At 57.4% G+C, this 12,698-nt stretch overlaps 1 protein-coding gene across 3 annotated transcripts in view; it reads left to right on the top strand.

Annotated features, from left to right (window-relative positions):
* CBFA2T2 (CBFA2/RUNX1 partner transcriptional co-repressor 2) overlaps positions 1–8,337 on the top strand; it is a 62,140-nt gene extending 53,803 nt beyond the window's left edge. For 2 of the 3 annotated variants that reach the window (XM_042800890.1, XM_033003635.2), the window contains exons 5-11: positions 163–344; positions 977–1,230; positions 1,933–2,018; positions 3,082–3,277; positions 5,206–5,274; positions 5,630–5,820; positions 7,956–8,337. In XM_042800890.1, coding sequence (XP_042656824.1) covers positions 163–344; positions 977–1,230; positions 1,933–2,018; positions 3,082–3,277; positions 5,206–5,274; positions 5,630–5,820; positions 7,956–8,246 — 1,269 coding nt within the window. In that variant the 3' untranslated portion in view covers positions 8,247–8,337. The remainder of the gene's footprint in view (positions 1–162; positions 345–976; positions 1,231–1,932; positions 2,019–3,081; positions 3,278–5,205; positions 5,275–5,629; positions 5,821–7,955) is intronic. The other variant, XM_042800891.1, reaches the window with a different exon arrangement.
* Positions 8,338–12,698: the final 4,361 nt, after the last annotated feature.

The raw sequence follows: 12,698 nt of genomic DNA, 5'->3' as shown, positions 1-12,698 counted from the left end.
GCTCTGAGGGATTAGGTGCGCAGAGCAAACCGCCTGCCAACGGCTGGAAAGGCCGGCCCGCAGCCTGCAGAAACCAGCCCCACAGCCTGCAGAAACCAGCCCCACAGCCTGCAGAAACCAGCCCCACAGCCTGCAGAAACCAGCCCCACACTTGTTTTCCAGGCCAACCTCCCGCTGCTGCAGAGAGAGCTGCTGCACTGCGCCCGGGCTGCCAAGCAGACGCCGTCCCAGTACCTGGCGCAGCACGAGCACATCCTGCTGAACACAAACACCACGTCCCCCGCCGACTCCTCCGAGCTGCTGATCGAGGTGAACGGCAATGGGAAGAGGCACAGTCCGGACAGGTACAAACATCTTTCATCGCTCTGCCAAGTTCTTGAAGTCACGACTTTTGTTTCAGCTTTGCTCCCGTCAAAGCCTCGAGCAGCGTCCAGGGCTAAGCCGTAGGATCTTATCGCTCCCAGCAGCTATTGTGGCTGTTAATAAGACACCGACGAGTGCTGCTCCTGCACTGTGAATGCAGGTTGGGGTCCTCTTTCGGGCAGGCTCTGTCCCAGGAGGCCGTGTTGGGTAGCGCCTGAGCTGGAGAGCTGAGCAGTTCTCCACCTCTCTGGGCGGCGAGAGGAGGCACTGTCAGGGCTGAGAAGGATGCAGTTCATTTTCACCACTTTTTATTCCAAGTGAAAAGTTGTTACGTAATTATGTGGAGCATGCTTCAAATTTATAAAAACTGTGAAATTTTAATTTGGTCATGCTCGGAAAGATGAATCACAACACTCGGGCATCTTGAACTTTTTCTTTGACAGGGTCATTTTGTGGATTTGTTCACAAGTTGAGCATGTTTGTTTTAGCTCCCTGCCTTTACATCCTGGTAAAATCATTGCTGCCCAGACTCTGCTGATTCAAAATCTGCGTCTTTCCCTTCCCAAGTACCTGGTGCTAACAAACACCTCTCTCTCTGCTGGTGTGGTTGCAGAAGGGAGGACAACAGCTTTGAGAGGGAGCCGCTGCCAACGGAGCCTCCAGCCAAGAGGGTGTGCACCATCAGCCCCGCGCCCCGGCACAGCCCTGCCCTGACAATCCCCCTGATGAACCCCGGGGGGCAGTTCCACCCCACCCCGCCGCCCCTCCAGCACTACACCTTGGAAGATATTGCAACCTCCCACCTCTACAGGGACCCCAGCAAGATGTTGGAGCACAGAGAGATTCGGGACAGGCACGGCGGGCTTGGTGAGAAAGCCTGGAGGGCTTTGAGTTGTAGGAGCTGTGAGGGGCCAGCAGTTGAGCTTGGGCATTGGTCCCTGCTTGGCCACTCGCACCCAGAGCTGTGTAATGCTGGGCATGCCCTCGGCAGAGTTTTTTGCATGGAATTCAGAGAAAACAACTGGCTGTGGGACATTAAAAATGGGAAAATTGAGAGTTTGTATTTCCCTCTACACGTGTAAAGTCTGGAGCCACAGGAGGAAGGACCCGGTGAGTTGAGTGTAGCCAACCTGGCAAGCAAGAATGGAGAGCAGAGAAATAGAAAGTAACTTTTCCGAGGTCACTAAAGCAGGAGAGCAGAGCCCGACCCCCCTGCCCTGTTTCTCTCCGGGGGTGTGTGGGAGGTACACGCTGTGTTTCCAACAGGGCAGCCTGAATCACAGGCACTGAGCTCCTGTGGGTTTTTAATGAGGGAGCCAGCTCCCCAGGCAGGTCAGATCCAGACCCGGGAGGGGGTTGTAGCACTTCGGAGATGGGGCACAGGGAAGGGTAAAAGCACTGCCATGGGACTACCCCTGCAGAGCCACCTCCTGGAGATGTGCTTTAAAATCCCAGCTGTATGTAGGCTGGCAATACAGCTCTTTGTTGCCGTTTCAGGGCCACCTTCCCTCTCCACCGCTGAGAGCACTCAGTCCATCTAATCGCTCTTCTGGCCGTGGTTTGTTGCAGGTTTGAATGGAGGATACCAGGACGAGCTGGTGGACCACCGCTTGACAGAGAGGGAGTGGGCTGACGAGTGGAAGCATCTCGATCACGTAAGGAGCTGCAGGAAGTGTGGGATGCAGCAACCCGGTGTTCCACCTGCTCCAGTTTCTGATTTTCTCGTTGGTGATATCATATCCAGCCTTTCCTAGGGGCTTGGAGAGGAACGTGCCACCAGAAGAAGGTGGATGGTGGGGAGGGCAGGTAGGAGCAGTAGCTGCTTTCCTGGCAGGTTTTCTCTGCCCGTGGAAGCCCAGATTGCTCTGGATGAAGCGTCTGGAGCTGGGGAGCTGCTCCCGCAGAGCCCGGCCAGGCAGCCAAACCCAACCTTGTCCCCACACGCGTCTCTTCCGCCTCAGCCCTGGGCTGACAGGTGTGCAGGTGTGCTATGTGCAGTACGGATACAGAGCTTACAAAATAAGTAAATCCGTCATTATTTTTTTTAAAGACTTTTTTTCCTGAGGTGCCAGCCTTTTTCGGGCCCCAGCTCGGCACCGACAGCAAGACTCGCTATGTCTGGCAGACTTTCTGCCCTTGGCTTTTTCCCTCTGAGCAAGGCTGCTCCTCCAGGCACTTCGCTGGAGTGTTTCCCCCAAAGAGGTGGGATCAAAGGTCAGCTTTGTTCGTAGAGGCAGAGAGATCTTATGCCTTCTCATGCTCGAAACCCGATGTTTTTTTTTGTGGGGGTGCAGGGTGGACTAGAGGCAGTGTAGATTAATACTTGCAAGCTGGGATGTGGGTGTCGGAGAGCTGGCCGCCGCGTCACAGCCAGCCCTCGCCTGGGCACCCTACTGCCAGAGAGGAAGGGGGGGGGGGGGGGGTTCCCCCTCCTCTTCGGGAGCGTGGCCTGAAGGTGTTCAGCCACCTCCCGTGGTGCCCAAGGCCTGACGGGGCAGGAGCACCCGCTTCCCGCCTGGTGCTGCGCGCACGGGTACGGGCCCCAGAGCTTGGGCACCGCGTCACCCGAAATACGGCGCCGGGAGCCCCGCTGCTGTGAAACCACCTCCCGGTTCATCTTCCCGGGCGCGGGCCCCCCCCCGCGGCCGCCTCCGACGAGAAACTCGGGCGGCGAGCTCACGGGTGAAGCCCTGAGCACCCGCCCGTTCCTCCCTGCAGGCCCTGAACTGCATCATGGAGATGGTGGAGAAGACGCGGCGCTCGATGGCCGTGCTGCGGCGCTGCCAGGAGGCCGATCGGGAGGAGCTCAACTACTGGAAGAGGCGGTGCAGCGAGGCGGCCGAGCCGCGGAAGGCGGGCGGCGAGCTGGTCTCCAGGCAGCACAGCCCCAGCAGCTCCGACTCCATCGGCAGCGGTAAGCGAGGGGTGGGCGTGCCGGGCCGCGGCCTCCCGAAGCAGGTGTCTGATCGCGACAAGGCTGTCTTGGGCGTGAAGAGGTGACGATCTCTTCCCGTTATAACATAAATTAAACGCTTCAGCGCTGCACAGCTGTTCTGGAAGCTCTGAAGAGAGGCAGGTCCTCGGGCAGGAGCTGGGTGAGCTCCTGGAGGCAGCGTTTGCTGAGGGCTGGAGGCACCTTCGGGCGGCAGCGGCAGCTTCGGCTGGTGCCAGGGGAAGAGCATCCTCCTCGTCAGCCAGCCCCGCGCTTGCTGACCGACCTGAGACGAGTTCGTTCCAAGCTGAGAAACTTGGGGGGTGAAAAGGCGGGAGAGGTGGTTGGTTCCAGCCCTCTTTCCCTTCCAGGATTTTAAAAGTCAAGGTCTGCTAATTCTAAAAACACCAAAGACCGCTGTAAGTGTAAGAGCTACTACCCGAGTCATTAATTCTGCTTTTGTATCATGAGTCGACTTAACTTTATTAAAGATGACTATTTTTCCTCTCCAGTACGGAGAAGTTTTGACCCTTTACTAAAAACAAGTCTGAAATGCTGATTTTAGGCGTTTGGATATAATTCTAATTTCCATCCAAATAAATTTGCTACAAATCAAATACTGAAAAAAAACCCCAAAACAACTCTGATCATTCAGTAAGGAAAGTGGATGTTTTCTAACAATAATAATAAATGTCAAACTAAACCTCACAATTTTATATACGTTCAACTTATTTTTATACGAAATAAAGGGTGAATCCTCCTGCATGTCAAAAAGAACCAACTGAATCAGAGCCCAGCCCAGATTCAGCTGCAATCGAACAAGTTTTGATAGTTCCCATACAGTGAGAACGAGTATTTCCTGGGAAAACAATAACAAGTACACAAACAAAAGGCACTAAAATAGACTTTATTAATCTGAGTTTCTCAGAAACCAGGCACCCGTGGCTCGAGCCGTAACTGCAGTGGCATGCAGCAAAGCCCGTGGGGAGGCTGGACGTGCGTGACGACAGACAGGTTTTAGCCCTTCTGTATTGAAGTATATTGTGTATAATACACTTACAGCCCCATGTATTAAGGTGATATAATTTTTTTATATATATCTATATATATAAACCGGGAATGTTGTTGATGGTTTCTCCCCTCGTGGGATTTGAGGCTAACTTGGAAGCCCCGTTGCTGTTGGAAGAAGGTGCAGTTAGACATCAGGAAGCATCCTCAGGTGTACCGAAGGCTTAAATAACCTCACTGCCTTCCTGGAGTGCTTTGGTTCTCCCACCAGCCTTTGACACGAATCAGTTTTTGTTTGGACCCTTCACAAAGTTACTCTGAAGCCTTAAAAAACTGGATGCAGATAGAACACAGGATGAGGCTTCTGAGAAGGTTCCCTGTGTGACTGCAGCCTGTGCTAGGTCCTCCACGCCCGTCCCGCTCTGTCCCGAGGGCTCTGCACAGGCTTGTAGGTGCTGGGGAGTGTGTGCCCCTCTCGCCCTAAGAGCTCTTGCAGGACAGGTTGTCAATTCAACCCTCTGAATTGCCCCTGGGAGTGGAAAGTGCCGCCTTTAATGTGAACTTCTGGACATCTAGATTGATGCTGAAAGTCGCTGGGCAGTGCAGATGTTTGATGGGGTATATTTACAAGCATTGGCTGTTGTTATAGAGTACCAGGAGATGGAAATGGGTTATACAGTGTCATGAATTATGCAAGGCACTAATTAAATGTTGTAATCTATCATCTGAGCATTTGAGGCGTGGCTTTAACTGTAGGAATCCTCTGCTTCGAGTTTTAGCTGGTTAATTCTGCCCTGCCCCGCGACGTACTGAGGCCCCGCCAGGCACTTGCCGGGCGCTCAAGCAGCAGCCGGGTGAGAGGAGGCTTTGCCAACCTTACCCCGTGTCCCTCACTCCAACAGATTCGTTGCGGGAGTTCAGCAGCAGGTCAGGAACAGGCTACGTCACCGAAGAGATATGGAAAAAAGCTGGTAAGTGTTTGCTAGGAACCTCGGCGAGGGATTCTGCGGGATCGGTTGAGGTAAACACAGATGCCGCAGATTTGCCCTGTGGAAACCGGAGGAGCCCAGCTGCGGGAAAGCCCCGGGGTCTGCACATCTGGCTACGATGCCCCCGGCCTGGCTTTGCTCCTTCTGTACGATGCTGGAGGGGGGGAGCCCGTGGGGCCGAGCCCCACCGCTCCCCGGGGCGGTGCTGGTGCTGGTGCTGGTGCTGACCGTGGCACCCCAGCTGCGGGTGACACGCCGCCGTGTTGGGGCATCTCTGTCGGCTCTCAGGCTCGCCCCGCTCCGCGGGCGGGGGGATGAAGCTGGGTTTTTCTTCCAGAAGAAGCTGTGAATGAGGTGAAGCGCCAGGCCATGTCGGAGGTGCAGAAGGCGGTGGCAGAGGCCGAGCAGAAGGCATTTGAGATGATCGCCTCCGAGAGGGCTCGGATGGAGCAGACCATCGCGGACGCCAAGCGCCAGGCCACCGAGGATGCTTTCTTGGTGATAAATGAGCAGGAGGAGTCTACAGAGGTAGGGTGCCAGAGGACATGCTAGGAAGGGACTTCAAAAGACTCACAAGGTCCTGCCTGGCAGTGACTCAAAGCCTGCAGGTCCTCTGTCCCTTTTCCCTTTTAAAAGTCTCTCTTCAATCAATAACTGAGAGGGTGCACTGATACCCTAAAAAAAAACCCTTTTTCTTTTGCTTTTCCTCTGGGGGAATTGGCCTAAGTAAATTACTAAGCCTTGTAACACCTAATGAGACATTTGCACATTGGAAAAGAAGGGATGACTCTTAGTTTGTCACAGCCGGTGACATCTGATGAATGGGGGCCTCTCAGAGAAATTTCTTTCTGCTCCTCAATTGTTAATTGCCTTTACTGTTCCTTAGCTGGAAGCTCACTTCATTAAGCTTTGGAGATCTCAGCTGGACTGGGCGAGGAGAATTGCATGGTTAATTCCTGCATCACCACAGCCCAGCCATGTGTGGTTTGCTTCTTGTTTTATTTTTTTCCACACAAATGCAAAGAGCAGAGTCTTTGCCTCTGTTTCTGCCAAGCAAAAATCCGATGGGAACGTGGAGTTAATGTCTGCCGGGGCTGTGCGGGCAGCAAGTCTGTTTCCCTCCTCCTGCAGGGTTTCAGTTCACCCTTCTGAGCGGAGCTTGGGAAGGAACCGTGTAAATATTGGGTGTTATTAGAGAAGTATGTCTGTACTCTGATATTTCCCAATTAAATCACTGAAGGTTGAATGCATCAGTCAGCAAACATATGATGGGAGTGGGTGGAACTGCTCGGGAAGCCATGGAAGAAGTGAGACAAGCAGTGATTCTCTGTAGGGGAATACCAAAGGAGTGTCCTCTTCCTCCTCCAGCTGTCCCGGGGAGCAGCCGAGCATCCCCCCGGCAGCACCCTCCCGTGCCAGCCCCAGAGCTCTCCTCTAAAGGCCGTGCTGAAAAGCCATCGTGTATTCTGGCATGCCATGTAACCTTTGGGATACGGTTTAGAAACACCGCTGGAAGTATTAACAGCTGGAAAGCAGAGACCCAGTTTTCCAAGAGTCACCACAGGCTTCAGTGGGGTTTTTTTGTTTAGTTTTTTTTTTTTTTTTTTGTCGGTCGCGAGTCCGGCTTCTCCTGGAAGAACGTGGAGCCTTGGGGACGCGCTGGCTCTGGAGCAGCTCGCTCCCGACCAGCTCGCTCTGGCGCTTCGCTGCCCGCTCGTAAATCACCGCCCGGAGCTGGTGGCTCCTGTGCAGACCCCCGGGAGCGGGGGATCTCGCTGCCCGATACGGGCCAGCATCTCCCCCCCGCCCCGCTTCCCGGCTCCCACAGCTTTTTTGCTCGTGGCCGCGGGAGCGGCGGCCGGCGGAAGGTGCGGGTCGGGCAGGGTTAGGGCCGGCGGGGGGGCTCGGGCAGAGGCGGCTTTTCCACAGCTGAACTTGCCCTCCCCAGTGCGTGGCTGCGAAGGCGCGAGCCCAGCTGCAGGAAAGCTAATCTGCCGGCTCCCCTCCTCGCAGCAGCTGCAGCCGCAGCTCCCGGTGCTGGCCCCTTGCCCCTGCGCTCGTAAGGAAGCGGTGGCATGCCGTAAGCCCACCAGCTGACGCCTCTCCCAGCGGCCAGAGGGGCTTTTGCTCCGCTTCCAGCTTGAAGCTCGGGCTCTGGCAGTGCTTCCACCTGGCTGGGAGGCTTTCAAATGAGCTTTTTCTTTTCCAAATTAGCCTGCTCCGACCTCTTGTGCAGCTAGGCAGGGTGCAAAGCAAATGATGCCTGTGCAGCACGCTGTAATCCCTGCAGAGAGCACTTGGCTGGGAGCGATACCAAAATAGAGCTGCTTTAAAACAGGAAATAAAAAGACCGAACAGCAGCATCTGCAGCGTGTTTTTTAGTCCTTGCCTGCTGTTTCTTCTATGCGTTTGAGTGGATCTAGGGGAGAGGATGTGACCGGCGCAGTCTGGCAGGCGGTTTTGGGCAGAGCAGAGGAGTTAGGGGTTAGTACCCTTGGCAAAGGGCTGTGAAATAGCAGGAATTAATGGATTGCTCATTTTAATATTACTAAATCCAGGCCAGAGGGGGATGAACAGTCCCCTCCAGAGCTGTTGAGTCAGCACTGTCCCGCAGCTCTTGGAAACCAAACCCGTTTTGAAGTGTGGCGTCTTTGGTCTTGCAGAGTTGCTGGAACTGCGGTCGCAAAGCCAGCGAGACGTGCAGCGGCTGCAACATCGCCCGGTACTGCGGCTCCTTCTGCCAGCACAAGGACTGGGAGAGGCACCACCGAATCTGCGGCCAAGGCCTGCACGGCCAGAGCAAGCCGCTGGCTCTGCCCACGGGCCGATCGGCGGCAGCCGCCACCAAAAGCCTGGACGGCGTGCCCAGCCCGGCGCTCGAGAAGACTTCGGCGACCACCTCGCGGTCCTCCACCCCGGCATCCGTGACAGCAATAGATACGAACGGGCTCTAAAGGGGAAGTGTTGGTTCGGTCCACTTGATTCGTTTCCCTGGGTTTTTTTAAGCAGGAAAAAAAGGAGGGAAAAAGGAAAAAAAAAAAAAAAAAAAAAAAAAGAAGCCCACAGCAGCTTGTATCACTTGACACACCTGACACATCGCGCCGCCTCCGAGGAGCGACAACACTCGGGCTTTGCCGTCTCGTTCTGCCTGTTTTCTGTCGTGGCTCGTGAAGAACTGGGGCCGGTCCTGCCCGCGGTGCCTCGGGGCCCGTCTCTGCAGGGAGCTCCCAGAGCAGCTCAGGTCCTGGAGGAGGCCGGGCACTCGCTCGGGGGTCCGGGGCTCGGTGGGGAGCGCTGCCGGCACACGCAGGAGATGCTGAGCCCCGTCCTCACGGGTCAGATGTGCTCGAGCTCCTTCCCTGAGGTGTGTGAGCCGCCGCCTCCTTCAGCTACCTTTCTTCCATAATACGCATCTCTCTATTTTTTTATTTTTTTTCCTCCTTGCTCCCGGACAGCGGTGTCTCAGATGGCCGTGCTGGCCGGCTCTTGCTGTGAACCGACCAGAGCCGGTTTCCCGGCAGGAGCGTCTCATCCCTCTAGTGCAATGGCAAAGGCCGAGCCCTCTTCTCTTTCTCCTGCCTGCCAGGCTGGCAGCTGAGGATTGCAGAAAGAGGGGAGAGGATTCTCTAAACCAAATGTCAGTACCCGGGAAGTACGGCTGGCCACTGCCCGGTTTTAACCCCGTTCTGTGACGGGACAGACAGCTGCACGTTACCCTGGGTGGGGCCTCTGGGGGACAGCGCAGAGCAAATCTGGCCTGGTCGGAGGCGGTTATTGCCCTTTCCACCTGGGTACCATTATTTTGCTATGCAGAAAGTGTGTTTTTTCACTGCATGGAAGTTGTTGGTTTGAGAGTTCCTGCCGTTGTTTTTAACCACAGAGATCTTCACACGATTGCGATGGGTTATTTACAGTCTGTTCTCTTCGCACCCGTTGGCCAAACTATTCAAATAAATGCAGGACGCGGCGTCCTGCGTCGGTTCTTGCCCCCCCTGCCCCCCCAGCCCTGGGGGGCTCCCGTGGTGCCGCTCGGACACCGGCTGAGCTGCCCCGGGAGGCGCGGGCACCGCTGCCTTGTCCCACCCTCGGAGACCGTCCCGAAACGGCAGCGAGCGAGGTGCCGCGGGGACGCCGGGGCCAACCCGGGGCCATCCGGCGCTCGGAGCGTCCCTGCTGCGGTGGGGCAGGGGGGTTCGGGGCGGCGCGGACCCCCGTCAGCAGCACCGCCCCCCGGGGGGGCTGTTTCGGGGTGCAGCCGGGCCCGTCTCGGGGGCTTCGCGGAGGTGATGGGAGCGCAGCCCGGGCGCGTGCCCTGCGGGGGGCCGCGCCGCCTGCCCACGCTGCACACAAAGAGGCTCGAGAAAACCCGCCTGTTCAGCAAAGCCGTGTTTCCGTGACTGCTTTTGTGCGATTGCTGGGCCGGAGCCCAACGAGGCGAGTAATTCCCAAATTATTTTTGATCACTTTTTCGGTTGGAGGCAAATAATAGAGATGTAATGAAACGTCACGGAGCCTGCAGTGGTGGAGCTGGCTGCTGGGGATAAACCAGCAACCCGCTGAACCAGCTTTGCCCCTTAGGGAAGGCTGTTTGGGAAGCTGCTGTCATGGGGTGGAGTGGGTGATTCCCGTGTCTGCAAGGTTTTATTATGCAAAAAAAGCCACGAGGTCGCTGGGTGTTTGAAGACAGCTCTGGGGTGGCAGGTGGGGCTTGTCCCCCCGGGGGCCAGGGCGCCGGGCTCCCGGCTGGGGGCACCGAGCGCGCCGGAGGCGAGGGCAGCTCCCAACGGGGGTGACACTCAACCCCCCCAGCACCCGGGGGAAGGTGTCACCCCCTCCCCGGAGGTGTTCACCCCAGCAGTGACGCCGAACTGCGGCAGCCCCTTCGCAAAGGCCGAGCGTCGCTGCGCCCAGGGCGGCGGCGGGCAGGAGCGGCCGAGGCTGCGGGCTTGTGAGAGCAGCAGGGCCGGGGGGTGCCCTTGCCCCCCCTCCTCCCCCAGGGGGGCTGAAGGGGTCTCCCGCCCTGAGGGGACACGTGCAAATTCGGAGCAGCCTCAGGTAACTAAGGGCTGGTCGGGACGCCCCGGTCCGCGGGGGTCGGGGGGGGCCGCCTGCCGCCGGGACGGATGCTGAAAGAGCAGGGTGGGGCTGGGCTGGAAGAAATTGCTTGTAAATAGATTGTCTTCCATAATTCTCATGCAACTTTGATGGCCGTGTATTAAAATTAACCCCAGTGTAAATGAATGAAATACTAACAGTCATGATTAGAACGATTGCTTTTTTTTTTTTTTTTTTTTTAAACATGGAATGATAAATGTGAAATTTGGACATGGGAAGACATTGGGTTGAGGTTTCTATTTTTTTCGACATTTAATTCTGTAATAGAAATTTGTTACTTCATTCCTGTGCATAACTTATTTAATGTACTGTATAAAGGAACCCAAACTGTTACAGATGTATTTAGTTTGTTCTACTCAAAAGTAGTCAATAAAAAGACTATATTCATCATACAGCTCCCCTTCTTTTCCCTGAAGGAGCAGAGGTGTGCTGGCCCTGACTGTGGGATGAAAACCGCCCCCCCGGGGTGCTGCTGCTGCTGCAGGTCCTGGGGGGAGCCCCGAGCGAAGCCCGGGAGCAAGCGCAGGCAGAGCTGGCAGTCAGCCCCTCGCTTGGTAATTTTGGATGTCTTTGGGTTCATGTTTGGGTCTTAGTTTTTTGGGTTTGTTGGTTTTTTGAGTACGGAACAGCCCTGTCCCGCCCCCCCCCCCCCAGCCACCTGAGGCTGCCCACTGCGCCCACCTTTGCCTAATCCGAGGATTTCAGTCTCCAGGCTCCTACAACCGCTAATCCGGTGGTTAAGAAATCCAGCAGTGGGGGCCAACCCCCCCCCCCCCGCCCGCCCCCGAGTCTGGGGAGGCCGTGGTGGCCCTGCAGCTAGCCCAGCCGGCAGCTCGGGCATCCAGAGGCCCAAAGCTGTGCCCCGCTGCAGCTCTGCTGTTCGTTTGTGGGCGCACAGCTCCTCCCTTCCCGCTGGCCCTGGGGCGCAGCTCCTGCCCCCCCGGCCCTTCCCGCTCCCCTCATCTGTGGGTGCCCGAGCCCTGGGCTGGAGCCGCTGCCCCGCGGTCACGGCGAATTGTGGCTTTGGCCAGGGAAAGCAGCAGTTCTCAATAATTAGGTGAATTTGGTGCTGGCTGGGGTCAGGCTCAGCACTCACCCCCGTCCCCGGGAGCCCCCCCTGCTGTTCGGGGCCCGGGGATGGGTGTGACGGTGCCCACCGGAGCTGCCAGCAGTGGCTGCTTTTCCCCCCCGCCCTCAACGAGGCATTTTCCTGAGCCCATCTCTGCTGATCGCTCCAGGTCACCCTCCCTGCACCCCAAATGCAAGGAGCCCCTAGGAAGCTCCTGCAAGCCCCCCCCCCCCCCAAACCCAGCCCCCCACCCCCTTCCTGTGGCCCCACAGTACTGGGGCTGGGGGCAACACGGTGCCAGACACGTGCCAGGACGTGCCCCCGGGGATGGAGCTGTACCCACTGCCCCTGCAGCCACAGAATTTTAATTACTGCACCCAGGGATCGGGGAAGAAACAGACACATTAATGTTTCTGGGGGTGCTGTTGGGGAGCAGCACCCACGGGGGAGCAGAAGAGCCTGGGCAGGTACCCCAGCAAGGGAGGGCTGGGGAGCGGGCACCCCTGGTGAGCCAGGCAGGGCGCGAGGCCAGGGCTGGTTTCCATGCCAGGGGGCATTTGCCTGCGGGTCCCTGGGCAGCGCTTGCCCCGCGTCAGCGGAGGAGCTGCTGCTGCAGCACCAACACAGGAACCCCGGGCGTGCGACCCACGGAGCAGGCGGGCTTTGCTCCCTGCCAGCCTCACGCCATTAATTCCGCTACAACCTCCCTCTGAGGGCACTGCAACTGGCGCTGGTTTATGTTAATTGAGCCGCAGGACGAAGCGACAGCGCTGTCAGCCACGCTCGCCTTCCGCGGGAGCTGTGCAGCGGCTCACGGGGGGGGGGACGTGCACGGCTGGGGTGGGGGCACAAGCCCACTCTCAAAGCCATGGCAGTGGCAGCACAGGCTGCTGGCATGGCCAGGGCTGGCCCTGCCACACCCTGCCAGAAATGCTTAATGAAATTTTTTTTTTTTTTTTTTTTTCCCACAAGACACTGTTCACAGTCCCCACGAGGCGGCCTGGCTCCCTGGGCAGAGGCGCTGCTGGCCCAGGGTGGCTCTGGCGGGCCAGGCAGGGGATGCCACAGCTGGCCAGAGCCGTGTCCCCCCAGCCCGTCCCCGCACCCCGTGGCGCTTCAGCCTGTCCTCAGAGCCAGGAGGAAGAAGAGCACGGGGAGGAAGAGGAGCCGGGGTGCCAGCGGGCTGCCAGGCCGCTGCAACCAGACCAGTGCTCCCCCCCAG

The sequence above is a fragment of the Tyto alba genome, unplaced genomic scaffold, assembly GCF_018691265.1.
Source record: "Tyto alba isolate M040663 unplaced genomic scaffold, T.alba_DEE_v4.0 Super-Scaffold_33, whole genome shotgun sequence".
NCBI lineage: Eukaryota > Metazoa > Chordata > Aves > Strigiformes > Tytonidae > Tyto > Tyto alba.
Note: the sequence above shows the minus strand (reverse complement) of the source record. Positions and strands in the feature narration are given on the sequence as shown.